The sequence below is a fragment of the Aphis gossypii genome, chromosome 3 (assembly GCF_020184175.1).
Source record: "Aphis gossypii isolate Hap1 chromosome 3, ASM2018417v2, whole genome shotgun sequence".
Lineage (NCBI taxonomy): Eukaryota > Metazoa > Arthropoda > Insecta > Hemiptera > Aphididae > Aphis > Aphis gossypii.
The window spans coordinates 54,176,451-54,190,976 of record NC_065532.1 but is presented as its reverse complement, the minus strand read 5'-3'; the positions used below and the strand labels follow the sequence as shown (position 1 = coordinate 54,190,976).

Below are 14,526 nucleotides of genomic sequence, written 5' to 3'. Positions count from 1 at the left end.
TAGTGTTAAATTTAAATCCAATGATAAGGATCATTGTATATTTGTATACGAAAAACGATTCTGAAAAGAGATGATTTGTCGGCTTAAGATGTATTTTAAATTGAGTGGTAAAAAAGGTATAGTTTGTGTTTTAATGACCTGAATACTCCCAAATCTAAGTTATTTTATAATTATAGTAAGCCATACTAATGAAAAATCTTGTATTGAGTTTTCAACTATTAGCTACTTAAACAAAATTTTTATAAATTTTAACTACAAAATAATTTGCAAATATTTATGATTTTGACGAATTTTTGTCAATATTTAAACTTCAAATGCTAATAAAAAAAATTGTATCTATGTATTCTTATAATATTATTGAATCACTATAAGACTTTGTTGTGTTAAATTTTTTAAGCTTATATAGATATAATATATAAATACTACAAACTTTATGCATTTTCAAATACAAAATGACTTGCAAATTTACACATTTTGACATAGGGATTCGTAAAAATTTGAACTTTAAACGGTTGTAAATAAATTGTGACTAACGATTTTTAATTATTTTTTTTTTCAACTGCAATAAGAACAATTCTAAACGGAGTGGTTTTTTTTTTATTATTATTTAAAAAAATTTGAGTGCCCAATAAAATTGAAAATATTGTACAAGATTTCTTATAAGTCGTTCTTATTGTAGTTAAAAAAAAAAATCAAAAATCGTTAATCACAATTTTTTTATAAGCGTTTGAAGCAATGGTGGAAATCCCCTGATTTCTCCCAAGTTTGAGGGACTAAGCCCCCCTAGAAATTTAAGGTACAGTTACTCTAGTACAGTAGTGCATATAGTCTTATAGATATAATGAGGATACATTGCTCAGTCCCTTCCCCCTAGTAATTTCATCAAATTTTCACGACATATGACAAAATTGCGAGAATTGGTGAGTAATTTTACAGTTAAAAATTAATAAAATTCTTTGTTTTTATATCTAGGATAAAAAAACTCAACACTAAGTTTGCCTTCAAATAGCTATAGGTAGAGAAAACTTGAAACGTCATTAATAAATGTGGTATTATTATGATAAAGGTTGAGAACCTGTACCTAGTAATTAAATATCTCAAAATACGTACAAAAAAGAAAATATATGCACTTCAAAATATGTTTTTTTTTAAAAAAAAAAAAATTATAATGTATTCGAAATCATGATCAGCGACTGAAAAGACTAATTAATTTTCTATATGAGAGTTTTAAGTTTAAATTTGTACGAAATTATGTATTCTGTATTCACCAGAACAATACGGAAACGGCAATCAACAGAACTCACCGATACATATACTTCAATAGTAAAAATTAACTTTTACAATTTTTTCATTTGTTTTGTGAATGTAAAACACGCCATTTCTCGATCATGATGCGTACTTGAAATTCATTCAAAACTCCTTCCCTCACCAACTCAAAATTATGCGAAATGCCTTAAAAATAATTTTTTCCATTACTTTTCCTAATAAAAATTAAGATTTTTTACTAATAACAAAAATAGATTATTTTAATAGTTTAATAGAAATATCAATAAGCTTATATATTATAATGAATTAATATACTTGGCAATTTAAACCGATTTACCGTCTACGTTCAGAATCGTTTTTCGTAAACTGCAATCTCACAACGACATATCATTGAATTCAAATTTAACACATCTATTGTAGCGATTACAGTGATTCACTCGACACCTATAACTGCACTGCAGCAGAGCGGTACCCATTTGGTACTTGCCTACCTTTTTTTTTTTTTTTAATTTCATTACTTTATTATTATTATCTATATTCACACAAATTATCAGATTATCGAAAATAACTGTAGTTCAATAAATAGGTACGTGAAAATACAATCAGCTATGACGGCAATTACAGACTAGAATATTAAACCGAAGTATTTTCTAACTTAACTTTTAACTTTCCTACTATCTATAATCAATGACCATTATCGGTATAAGTATATACATAGGTCATTCGTATTGAAAAGGCTTTCACTGGTAGTTGGATTATTGCCGGCTCCTTATAAAATATAAAGTACTCGTTTACCAATTAATAAACGCATAAATCGTTTTTCTTTAAACAGTAATTCAAACACTCCAATTGACTCCATACTTCATCATCTCTCAATTCAAATTTCAAGCACTGATTCAGAGGTAAGTTACCTCAGGTATATACTTATCTTGTACTGATAACAGTACCTATTGAATATTACCTATATTGTCAGGCACGTATACAGGGGGTTAGGTTAGGTTAGGTCGGAGGGTGGGAGTTCAACCTTCCGAAAATTAATAGTTGTGTAGTTTATTTGTATCATTCATCGATAAATATTGATTATTGTAATTTTTTTTTGTAAACCCCCCTAAAAAAATTTTTTTGTGTACTAGCCTGTATATTGTTTTTAGGGGCTAAATCTAGAGCTGGCAAATCGAGGAACTTGCCCCGAAAATCTTAATAGGGAGATGCCAAATTACCAAATAATAAGTATTAATTGGATAATATTAACATACCTATATTAACAGTTTTTAATCATTATACAATGAATAATGCAATACAAAACACAAATTACAATTTTCATTTGACTTGGGCTATAAATATCAAATACCACCATTTTCCATATGGATTATTTTATATTTGTTTGTATCAGTGTATCACAGGGGTGGCCAAACTTTTTTTGGTTACAATCTACTAAAACTATACTTCAACTATGAGGATCGACTTCCATAGAAAATTTTTTTTATTATTGAATAATAATTATAATTATTAAGAAACATATGGGGCGCGTGGCTCAAAAATAAATTCTAACATGATCGACTTTGAAATTGTCCGAGATGGACTGTTTGGCCGCCCTTGGTGTATCAGTAATAAAACATTTTCTGTTCCATTTTTCTGTATTACTATACCTACAGATTACAAATTTATTATACGATAATTAGACAAAACATAATGCTAAAAACCGATTTATACTACAATTATACTGATAAACGAATTTTTCTTCAAACTGTAATAACTAACAAGTTATCAATGTAAACATTTTTATTTTTAGATAGTAATATGTTGTTTAAATACCATTGAGTGATGTAAAAAAACATTTAAATTCAATTTATTTTAAAATTTTGTAAAATTATTTTGGATATCTATGTTAAAACTGTTTTATTGCACAATGTACACGTCAAGCAACAATTTTTATTTAAAGGTTTGTATTTAATACCCATAGTTGCTAATCATTAATCCAGTATTAAAACTAATTTTCCAAACTCCGCTTCTATAAATGAATCGCACTGCGAAATTCCCACCGGTGGATTACGATTGCGCGCGTTATATCTTTTTAGGTATACGATTGCGCGCAGTGCCAGAATAATATAAGACAAAATTTTAATTACTCAAAGGCGTACGATTGTGCGTGAAATTGGATACGACGTTGCCAAATTTATTATTATTTTTAATAATTAAATACAGATACAAATACATTAATTCAGAAACTAGGAATGATATGATATTAAAAAAAAAACTATCATTCAATTTACTTAAATAATACAAAATAAAAATATATAATAATCCAACATTTAAATTTTTTAATTTTAAAGCCCCGATACCTATTTCCAACTATAGCCAAATAGGCACTTAAGTAAATTCTTTAGTGTTTTATTATTTAAATAATGTTTGTGTTCAATTTTCAGATTTTCGATTTTCCTTTTCAAACTTAAATTCACGTAGTATAGAATTTATAGATATTTTTAAGTTTTTTATAATATAAGTTTTAAACAAGAACCGACTATAAATTGTATAGTTTCAACTTTCAAGTTTGTAAAATTAAACATAATAGTATGACGTGTAGATGGAAATATGAAATGTATATGACGTATATTCTGCTACAGTGTATTGTTAGTTGCCTATACCGCCCCTTAAAAATATGTGTAGTCTTATCATTGAGCATATTAATTCTTATCAGATATTTCAAAGTTCGAAGACCGTGATATTTACTTATAATTCATATCCTATTTTTTCATGATTTACTTTAACTAATTACTATACAATTACATTACAAATTACAATATACTACGGGTCACGGGACGTATAAATAGCTGAATATTTGTGAAATAGGTGAATGTGTTTATTATTAAATCATGACATGACGACGTGTTAAGCATGAATATTACATTATTTCATTAATATGTTTTACTTTGATATAAAGGTCAATGATAGTATGATAGTATTTATATTTATTGAGTAGGTAACACTCACAGATATTTAAAAATATATAAATTTATGTATTTTTATATATCTTTAGGTACCTAAATACTATACTGATTTTTTGTCAAAACACTGTATTGTAATTTGTAACTAATAACCAGGGACTTGCTAGTAGTCAACTCATGGTTTAAGATGAGTCTTTTTTGTTTAAGTTTATTACTAAATTAGAACAAATTAAAAGCATTTAAATCTATATTCTATGTATAATGTTTGCATCGTGATATAATTATTATTATCATGGTTTGCATATAATATTGTAATAGTATGTGTTCAAACCATAGACCTAATTATATTATGTAATTGTAATTATATTATATCATGCCTATGGTTCAAACCTTAGATCATATACTAGTATATGATCTAAGGTTTAAACTAATTTATTATCTATTAAGATGTATTAACATAATACAAAGTAGTTGTTAATTATACATTTAAATTGTTAATTCTTTAGCAATACATTTGTATGTTTATGTAAGTAAATATTATATTGGTGGCAGTTTAAATTAGTATATTTGTATAAGTGATATTTTTATATTTAGGTACCTACTAAATAAGTAGTTTACATTTACTGTTAAATATTCCTGCTTTGTTGTAATTTATTCACTTTTATAGGTAAGTAGTAAGCATAGAAAATTAGGTTTTTAGATTATGAATTATTATTATTTTTAACCTATTGTTTTATTTTTTCAGTATTAAATGGATTCTACTTCTGCTGAAAATACAAATCAACTTAAGCCACTCAATGAATTAAGTAATTATATAATAATATAATTATTTTTTTTATCTTTTTTGTTTTAAGTTGATATTTTTATACTAACATGAATATACTGAGATAGTTCGGTAATTAAAAAAAATATTTTTTCTTCAAAAATTGGTTTGATGATTATTTTAAATATATTTAACATTGATGCAATTAATTGTTGTTACTAAACTATCTTTCAGCGGTTCTGAAACTTTTTTAGTTTACGCCACCCTTAAAATAAAAATAAATTAATTGTGCCTCCTATGAATAAATAAATAACAAATTTATAGCATTTAAATGTACAAATATTTTTATTATTCTGACAAAATAAAACAACAATAAATATTATTAAATTTCTATTCTAAGTATTACAAAATTTTTAATTTTTATGAAAAAAAAAAAAAACAATTCCTAAGTACTAATATTAATATTAATCTTAATGTGAACAATGGTAAAATTCTCGAACTAAGTATAATTTTACATTATAATATATAATTATATAACTGTATGCAAAATTATAGTTGATTTAAAAATATTATTTACCACGCAGCTTATGCCTCCCTAGTTAAGTCCTCACCAGGGACGTACGCACGGTCGTATAATTTTATTTTATTTATAACTCGTGTGTAAGTATTTTTATTTTATTCAAATTATATTAATTATTTTAATTTGTTAGTTTTAAATTTTTATTACAAAAACCAAACACTTGGGGGGTTGTTTAAAACACCCCCCCCCTCCTGTGTATGTCCCTGGTCCTCACAATTTGAGAACCGCTGCTATATTTTATTATTATTTGAAAATTTTTCAGATTTGTTTTGATACTTAACTTCTTTGTTTCATAGATAGTGAAGATCAACTTTTAATATCCATGTGCTCATTAGCTAGGGAGAGAGCATATGTTCCATATAGCAACTTCAAAGTTGGTGCTGCGTTGCGATGTGATGATGGTACCATATTCTCAGGCTGTAATGTAGAAAATGCTTCTTATGGACTTGCAATATGTGCTGAACGTACAGCTATTGTGAAAGCTGTAAGTGAAGGAAAAACTAAGTTCACTACAATTGCGATTGCTGGATTAAATAAAAATCAATTTGTTCCTCCTTGTGGTGCTTGTAGACAAGTATTAAGCGAATTTAATAATCCTAATAATGACATGATTGTTTATTTATACCAACCGGAAGGTACTAATGTTGTTAAGACAAGTGTTTCTGAACTACTTCCATTGGATTTTAAATTTAATTAAGTGAGTTGTTAATTATATAGAAAAAAATAAATTATCTACTAACTTATTTAAAATTTTACCTTTTATGAATTGGTTTTGACTAATTAACTTCAATTTTTTTTTTTATTAATGATTACTTGGAATAACAATTTACATTCTATACATATCTATTATTTCAATTTACAAGTGAAATATTTTTCTTTATAAAAATTTAATTAATTATACAATTACAGGGCTCTTATACTTTGATAGTTTGATCTATATATATATATTTTTTTTTTTTTGTATATAAATATTCTGTTTTATAAATGTATAATGTCATTGTTCACATGATGTATAAATAATGTTATTGTATATTTGTTAACCTATTATACCAAAAGTAAAATAACTCAATTTTTAAAAACTGTATAAATTCATTGAAACTTTTCATTGGTTTTAATTTTTTTCTTGAATAAAACAATAGTATTAATGAATATATTTATTTTCATTAAAAATAAAATAATAGTACAATTTATATACATAAAATATTTAATTAAATTTTTGGGTATCTTTGAAAATTTTGCAGTTAATCAGTGCTCTTTCTATAAAAAAAATTAAAACAGTTATTTAAGTTTTAAATATAATAATATTTATAAATATTTTTTTACCAATTTTAAACTTGTACAGTAGTTTTAGTACTGTTACTGTTTTTGTTGATATGTATTTTATCTTATTTTTTTTAATTAGTAGAAAGATTTCTAATTATGCAAATATTTAAAAATTCCTAAATAACAATAATTTTTTGTAGTTCTGCTACTTTGCCAGTTGAATTATACGTGTTTGATGTTATTTGAGAGTTTAAATATCAGTGGCATACTAAAATAGTTAGTATTTTTGGAGGCAATTGTGCTTCAAGGCTGAAATGGGCGGGTAAGTAGTTAGATATCAGGATATCTATCAATGGATTTATAGCTATTAAACATTTTTAATAATATTTATACTACTATTATATTAATGAGTAAAAAAAAATTTATAGATTAAAAACTGTGAATGCATAGGTGATCAAATGGTAGTTTGCCATAGTTTCGAAAATTGTTCTGCAAACTTCTGGAACAACTAGTAATAAGTAAAAAATATATGAGGAATTACATTTATTACCTATTTGTAGAAGGGCCAGTAAAAATGTTACCTCTATCTAGTAAAAGTTGAAATTTGAAATGTCATCTCTCACTACTCAATACTCATCCAATAACAATACAGCATTTATTTATTTATTTTATTAATGTAATACTATGAAATACCATTGATTATAAATAATAGGATATTAATGGTAATATATATATTTTAAACCTACAATTTAATAATTGACAATTATAATAATAATTACCAACCTATATATGAATTAATTTTATTATTATTATTTTTAAATATCTGAGTTTGATTAGATAAATAATTAAAGGGAAAATAAAGGTGAGCCTGCTTGATGAATCACTTAGTTTATTAAATATGAATAGGTATATAAATTGTCACTATCTAGACATTGGCCATGTACTCATGTAGGTACCTATTTATGATTATCGGGGTTGATTAATTAGGTAATAATTTATCAAAAAAAAACCAATCAATATTTTATATTAATTAATTAAAGTGTATTAATGTATTAATTTTAAAATATTATATGATTTATCATACAAGATATTATTATTATGTATTTTAGACTCTTAACGGAGCGAGGATTATAATATAACTATTGATTTTACAATGATGTTTTTTATTTTTGTGTGTGTATCATAACTTGTTGAAATAATTATTGAATTTAAAACTTTAGGGGTGGTTCTCGTCTTTTCGATGGAAAATTGAATAGGTATCATTGGTGCATTATGTAGGTCAAAAGTAAGAGGTTTCCAGCAGTTTACAAAAAAATTGGGAAAAACCATAAAAGTGACGGGAAAACGGGAATTTTCACTCAAAACTAGTTGGTACTTAAAACTGACAAAATCGATTTTTTATATTGATTATTGTAACTCAAAAACGAATCATTGTTATACTTGAAATTTTCACCAAATGTTTTTATTAGCGTTATCAACGCGACTACGCACAGTTAACATTTCAAAATATTCTCCCCTTTTTTGAGCTATCATAGGTAACTAGAATTTTCGATTTTCTAAGTATTTTTTTTTTTTTTTGAAATGTCAATGAACAAAACTTGAAAATTTAACGAAAGGTTAAAGTACCAACAAAATTTAAAATAATATCAAAAGGTGAAGAATTTTTGATATTCCGTACCATACCTACTACCATAAATGTTAGAAAAAAATATATAAATACATAAATAGTTCATCATTTTACCCAGAATCTTTAAACATTTTAAACCAAAAATCTGCTCTTCTATGTATGGCTAACTAATATTTTTAATTTTTTTTATATATTGTGTGATAATACTGCATATTGTATAGAATTTGAATACTTGTAAACAAATATAATAAATAAGATATTTTGTTAAGTTACAACTTTTACTTGTTTCATGGTTATTATATATTTTCATTTTTCATTTATCTAAAAAAAAATATGATAATTTTAAAAGTCACGGTTATTGTTTTAATCTTTTTTACCATGATTAACTAATGTGTTTTTCATCTATTCATACGGTTTGTACGCCACACGTCACGACGTTTATTTATATAACATCTTTGACATTTTGATAAAAATTAATTTGACTATTGATAAAAAAATACAAATGTTTGTGCAATTGTGCAACAACCTAATATCTTAATGTGTTTGTGTATAAAAGTATTATTTATTATGTCCTTTTCCTTTTTATGATTAATTTATGTGCATTAAGTTTTGGTTAAGAGATTATTAGTAATAATATTAAAAATGTCGGATTACGACAGTGATCAAGGGAGTGATCACGGAGGAAGTGGCAGTGAACCAGAGGTAATAGTCCTAAATAGTAAAAAATTGAATACATTCATCCAATATTTTATTTCTTTTATTTTTAGGAAGATTCAAATCCGCGATATCGTAAACGGGCATTAAGTCGTAGTGCTAGTAGAAGCCATTCTCCAAGTGGCTCTGAAGCAGAGGAAAATAACCAGTAATAACTATAGTTTTGTGATAAACATTGTCATTATTAAATACAAATTTCATTATTGTTACAGTGAAGAAGAAGTAGCTGATGAACAAGAACCAGAAGGCGAGGATTTAAATTCAGAAGATGTATGTTTTGATGTAATTGTTGCTTGAAAACTTTAAAACATTATACTGTTTAATTAGGAATATGATGAAGAAGAAGACGAAGAAGATGACCGTCCCGGCAAGAAAAAAAAGAAGAATGAACGTTTTGGCGGTTTCATTATTGACGAAGCTGATGTAGATGATGAAGTTGAAGAAGATGATGATTGGGAAGACGGAGCTGGCGAATATGGTATCGTTGCTAATGAAGTTGATGAATTAGGACCAACTGCAAGAGAAATTGAAGGACGTAGACGTGGAACTAATCTTTGGGAGTAAGATTTAGTATATAATTGAATATAATTTAAATTAAGAATGTGTTCAAGTACTCTTTTCCCCTATTTTAAATTGACAGCAATGTAAAAACTGTGTTGAAAATTAACATTACTGCTTTAATTGGTACCTTAATTTATTGAATATCAATCAGTTTATAGCCACTCAGTGATGATAACAAAACTGCATTCCTTAGTTGATATTTTAGTATGTATAAGCAGATTTTTTGTTGATTTGTGTTTTCTATGAGTGGAGAAGGGTGTGAGCACTTTTAAGCACCTTAAAAACATACACACAATATATTCTAAAAGTAAATTGTCATTATAATTGCTAATAAATTTTTAGCACTCAAAATGAAGATGAAATTGAAGAATACTTGCGTAAAAAATATGCAGATGCCTCAGCTACAATTAAACATTTTGGAGATGCTGGAGAAGAACTAGCTGATGAAATTACTCAACAAACTCTTCTACCTGGTGTTAAGTAAGATTTATATCATACAATATATTGTTTATTAGAAATATATTAAATATCAACTTCTGATAAAAAGGGATCCAAATTTATGGATGGTCAAATGTCGTATTGGCGATGAAAAAAATACTGCTTTACTATTGATGCGGAAGTATATTGCATACCAATTTACTGAAGATCCATTAAAAATTAAATCAATAGTTTCCCCTGAAGGCGTTAAGGGATACATATACATTGAATCATACAAACAAACTCATGTGAAATCAGCTATTGAAAACGTTAGCAGTCTTAAAATGGGATTTTGGAAACAACAAATGGTTCCCATAAAAGAAATGACTGATGTTTTAAAAGTTGTCAAAGTACAAACAGGCTTAAGATCTAAACAATGGGTTAGGTTAAAACGAGGTTAGTTCAATAATTTTGTCTGTAATAACTTGCTTATCTATATTCTATCATTTTATTATTGCAGGTTTGTACAAAGATGACATTGCTCAAGTAGATTATGTTGACTTGGCACAAAATCATGTACATTTGAAACTATTACCTAGGATTGATTATACAAGACCACGTGGTGCCCTCAGAGCTTCAATGGTAACCAATTTTAAATTTTAAAGTTTATTAATTTGTTTATTTACGAGCAGTGAGCCTCATATAATTCACAGAAATATATATATTTAACCTAAGTGGATGTTACACTTACCCAACTTTACCAGTAGTCATTTTTAATTATAGCAAAGTTTGTATAATGTTATATCTGTATTGTATAATATTTTATTACTAGGATCCAGAAGCTTTAAAGAGAAAGAAAAAAAGGCGTCCTGCAGCTAAACCATTTGATCCTGAAGCCATCAGAGCTATTGGTGGTGAAGTTACCAGCGATGGTGACTTTTTAATATTTGAAGGAAATCGATACAGCCGTAAAGGATTTCTGTACAAAAACTTCTACATGAATGCAATAACAGCTGATGGAGTTAAGCCTACATTATCAGAACTTGAAAAATTTGAAGAAGCTCCAGAAGGCATAGATATAGAATTACCAGTGTCCAATAAAGATAATTCAGCAAATAGTCAATCTTTAAGTTCTGGTGATAATGTGGAAGTTTGTACTGGAGAGTTGATAAATTTACAGGGAAAAGTATTATCTATTGATGGAGATATGGTCACTATTATGCCAAAACATGATGATCTCAAAGTAAGTTGATACTTTGTTATATTTATTCAGACTAAATTTATCATTGATTCTTTTAGATGCCACTGGAATTTATGGCAAACGAATTGCGCAAATTTTTTAAACAAGGCGACCACGTAAGAGTAGTTGGAGGACGTTATGAGGGTGATACAGGACTCATTGTTCGTGTAGAACAAAATCGAATTGTATTATTTTCTGATGTCACCATGCATGAACTTGAAGTTTTACCTCGTGATTTACAATTGTGTTCAGATATGGCTTCTGGAGTAGATTCACTTGGACAATTCCAATGGGGAGATCTTGTGCAATTAGAGTAAGTATTAATATATTTAATTCTGCTTTGACACAATTTACATAAATATTTTAATTGATAGCCCACAAAATGTTGGAGTGATTGTGAGAATTGAGCGTGAAAAAATGCATATTTTAAATATGGCAGGAAAATTGGTTGAAGCTAAACCACAATCTTTAAATAAAAAGAAAGAGCATAGAAATACAATTGGAGTAGATGCTTTAGGAAGTTCTATACAAAGAAAAGATATTGTTAAAGTTATTGATGGTCCACATACGGTAATTTAAATTAATATTGAAAGTGTGTATGATTACAATTATGTTAATATTTTGTTCTGTAATCTAGGGAATGCATGGTGAAATAAAACATCTGTATCGTCATCATGCCTTCTTGTACTCTCGTTTAATGACAGATAATGGTGGAATATTTGTTTGTCGTTTAAGACACATTGCCCTAGCTGGAAATTCAACTAATAAAGTAATATAGAAACTTAATATTTTTAATTAATTACTTATTGATTTTTAACATTTTAGCAAGCCATTACTGCACCTCAAAATGGTTTTGCATCTCCACAAATTACATCTCCTCGTCATACACCAGGCAGTCCATTTGGTGCTGGTGGTGGTAGTAGTAGTGGTGGAGGTGGGGGTCGCGGTGGAGGAGGATCAGGAGGTAGATTTGGAGGTGTTCGAAGAGATAGAGATTTAATTGGTCAGACAATTAGAATTACGGGTGGCCCTTACAAAGGTGCTGTTGGTATTGTAAAAGATGCAACAGAGTGTACAGCTAGAGTTGAACTTCATTCTTCTTGTCAAACAATATCTGTGGATCGAAGAAATATAACAATTGTTGGACAACAATCTAAGGATGGAAGATTGACATCATCATACTCTAGAACACCAGCTAATGTGATGATGACCCCTGGATATCGTGAAGGTGGTAAGACTCCTATTCAAGGTTCAATGACACCCAACTACGAAGTTGGTAACCGTACACCACACTTTGGGAGCATGACTCCATCACATGATGGTTCTAAAACACCCACTCAAGCTTGGGACCCAGCTGCTGGATATACTCCTGCTCGAGTAACTGACAGTGATTTAGAATATCCAATGGACCCTGGTACTCCTTATGCACAAACTCCAAATACCTTATATGGTTCTTCAGATCATTCTTACTCGCCATATCAAGCAATATCGCCATCAGGAGGTGGGGGATATAACAGTAAGTTGTCAAAATATATTATTATTTTTACACATTTTTACAATATTTTATTTTTATACAATAACAGGTAGTAATTCATATGTAAATACTCCGAGTCCAATCAATACTTCCAGCCCTCGTAGTATCCAGTATCACCCAGCCCCATCACCATCAGGTTCTTATGCAAGTTTAATGACTCCATCATCAGTATCATCCCCAGGATTAGCAGCTCCTTCATTAACATCATTTGGTAATAATAATTCAAATATTAAAAATTTTCTTATCAATGTTACTTATTAATAACTCAAATGTTAAATATTACAGGTTTACCACCAGGATGGCAGACCACAGATATTTTTGTTCGTATTGCCGATTCAGATTTAGCAGGACAAACTGGTATTATAAGAGATGTTAGTGAAGCAACATGCAGTGTTTATTTGCCAGAAGAAGAACGTGTGGTCACTATAGAAAATGATAATTTGGAACCAATTATGCCAAAACCCAGTGATTATGTGAAAGTTCTGTGTGGTTCTTACAGAGACAGAACAGGCAATATGATGGCAATTGAAGGTAGTGAAGGTGTTGTAGTAATGCCAGACGAAAAAAACCCCATACTTATACCGCTGTTGCATTTGTGCAGAGCAAATTAGTTCATTAAGTTTGGTAACATATTATATATTTTTTTTTTTATAACTAATGTTTGGCTTTTAGTACTATATTAGATTACTTGGATATTTAGTACTTATAATATTAAGTTGTGAATTATTTTACTTAAAAAAGAGGCAACCTATTGAATGTATGTATTTTTGATTTTTAATTATTGATACCTATTATGAACTAAATTAATTTTGATAATTATTATTGTAGCATATAAATAATATTTACTCTTTAGTTAATATTATATAATCGAAATAATTGAAATATACATTAATTTATAAATTTAATATAGTTTAAATGTATAGTTATTACTTATTATTCACAAACTTAGATAGTTTTTATTCAAACATTCATGGTCTTTTGTATTCTATTACTAATAAGTCCATAATGTATCCTCCTTAAACAGCTTGAGTATAAATGTCTTGACAATCATTTTTAACCAAAAATTAGTAAATCATAATTATGATGTTTGTCCTAGTCTTTCTGTAATTTATGTTCCAGTGTTTCAATAGGAATACAAGTAAGAAATCAATAACATTCCATCCACACACTACAATTTAATACAAAAGTTTACCATCACATTTTGACATATTTTATTGCATTGGATTCTAAATCAAATGATATTCTTAATTCTATTCATAAATTAGTAACAGTAGAATTAATCAAAATATTGATTTATTGAATTGTTAACTAAAAAAAAAAAAATAGTGAAATTAATACAAAATTTGATTATCAAGAAATAATAATAATCATTATAAAGGACTTGTTTAATGAAATTTTATTTCATTTAAATAGAAAACATATAATATTCTTCTGCTCTACAGGTAGATCTGTTAAATAAATTACCAGACAGTCGTCAACACTTAATCGTTATGTAATTTACTAAAACTCAACTTCAATAAAATTTAAAATATACCTTATTTAAACGTATGTATTTTCAAAAAAAAATAATACCTACTATGGGTATATTATCACTTATCAGATATATATCAACTAAA

The 14,526-nt window shown here is 27.5% G+C and overlaps 2 protein-coding genes across 6 annotated transcripts; both read left to right on the top strand.

Annotated features, from left to right (window-relative positions):
• Positions 1-3,957: 3,957 nt before the first annotated feature.
• Positions 3,958-6,657, top strand: LOC114124957 (cytidine deaminase-like). 5 transcript variants are annotated; one of them, XM_050202591.1, is made up of 4 exons: positions 3,970-4,116; positions 4,806-4,878; positions 4,957-5,017; positions 5,851-6,657. In XM_050202591.1, the coding sequence occupies exons 3-4, from the start codon at positions 4,963-4,965 to the stop codon at positions 6,249-6,251; spliced, it is 456 nt and encodes a 151-aa protein (XP_050058548.1). In that variant the 5' UTR covers positions 3,970-4,116; positions 4,806-4,878; positions 4,957-4,962; the 3' UTR covers positions 6,252-6,657. The 5 variants fall into 5 exon arrangements, with proteins under 5 accessions (XP_027844213.1, XP_050058548.1, XP_050058549.1 ...); XM_050202590.1 differs by lacking the exon at positions 3,970-4,116 and adding an exon at positions 4,137-4,737; XM_027988412.2 differs by lacking the exon at positions 4,806-4,878 and having other exon boundaries at positions 3,958-4,116.
• Positions 6,658-8,943: 2,286 nt separating this feature from the next.
• LOC114124956 (transcription elongation factor SPT5-like) lies at positions 8,944-13,815 on the top strand. Its single transcript, XM_027988410.2, has 14 exons — positions 8,944-9,146; positions 9,212-9,306; positions 9,371-9,428; positions 9,486-9,718; positions 10,062-10,199; positions 10,267-10,592; positions 10,657-10,778; positions 10,969-11,379; positions 11,436-11,689; positions 11,751-11,946; positions 12,014-12,145; positions 12,202-12,892; positions 12,960-13,121; positions 13,196-13,815. The coding sequence occupies exons 1-14, from the start codon at positions 9,087-9,089 to the stop codon at positions 13,519-13,521; spliced, it is 3,204 nt and encodes a 1,067-aa protein (XP_027844211.2). The 5' UTR covers positions 8,944-9,086; the 3' UTR covers positions 13,522-13,815.
• The last annotated feature ends 711 nt before the right edge of the window (positions 13,816-14,526 follow it).

Coding starts and splice junctions, on each gene's coding strand:
- LOC114124956 (XM_027988410.2), top strand. CDS start 9,087: ATGTCGGATTACGACAGTGATCAAGGGAGTGATCACGGAGGAAGTGGC. Junction 10,200..10,266: donor ACTCTTCTACCTGGTGTTAA/GTAAGATTTATA, acceptor TCTGATAAAAAG/GGATCCAAATTTATGGATGG. Junction 10,593..10,656: donor ATGGGTTAGGTTAAAACGAG/GTTAGTTCAATA, acceptor TTATTATTGCAG/GTTTGTACAAAGATGACATT.
- LOC114124957 (XM_027988412.2), top strand. CDS start 4,963: ATGGATTCTACTTCTGCTGAAAATACAAATCAACTTAAGCCACTCAAT. Junction 5,018..5,850: donor TAAGCCACTCAATGAATTAA/GTAATTATATAA, acceptor TTTGTTTCATAG/ATAGTGAAGATCAACTTTTA.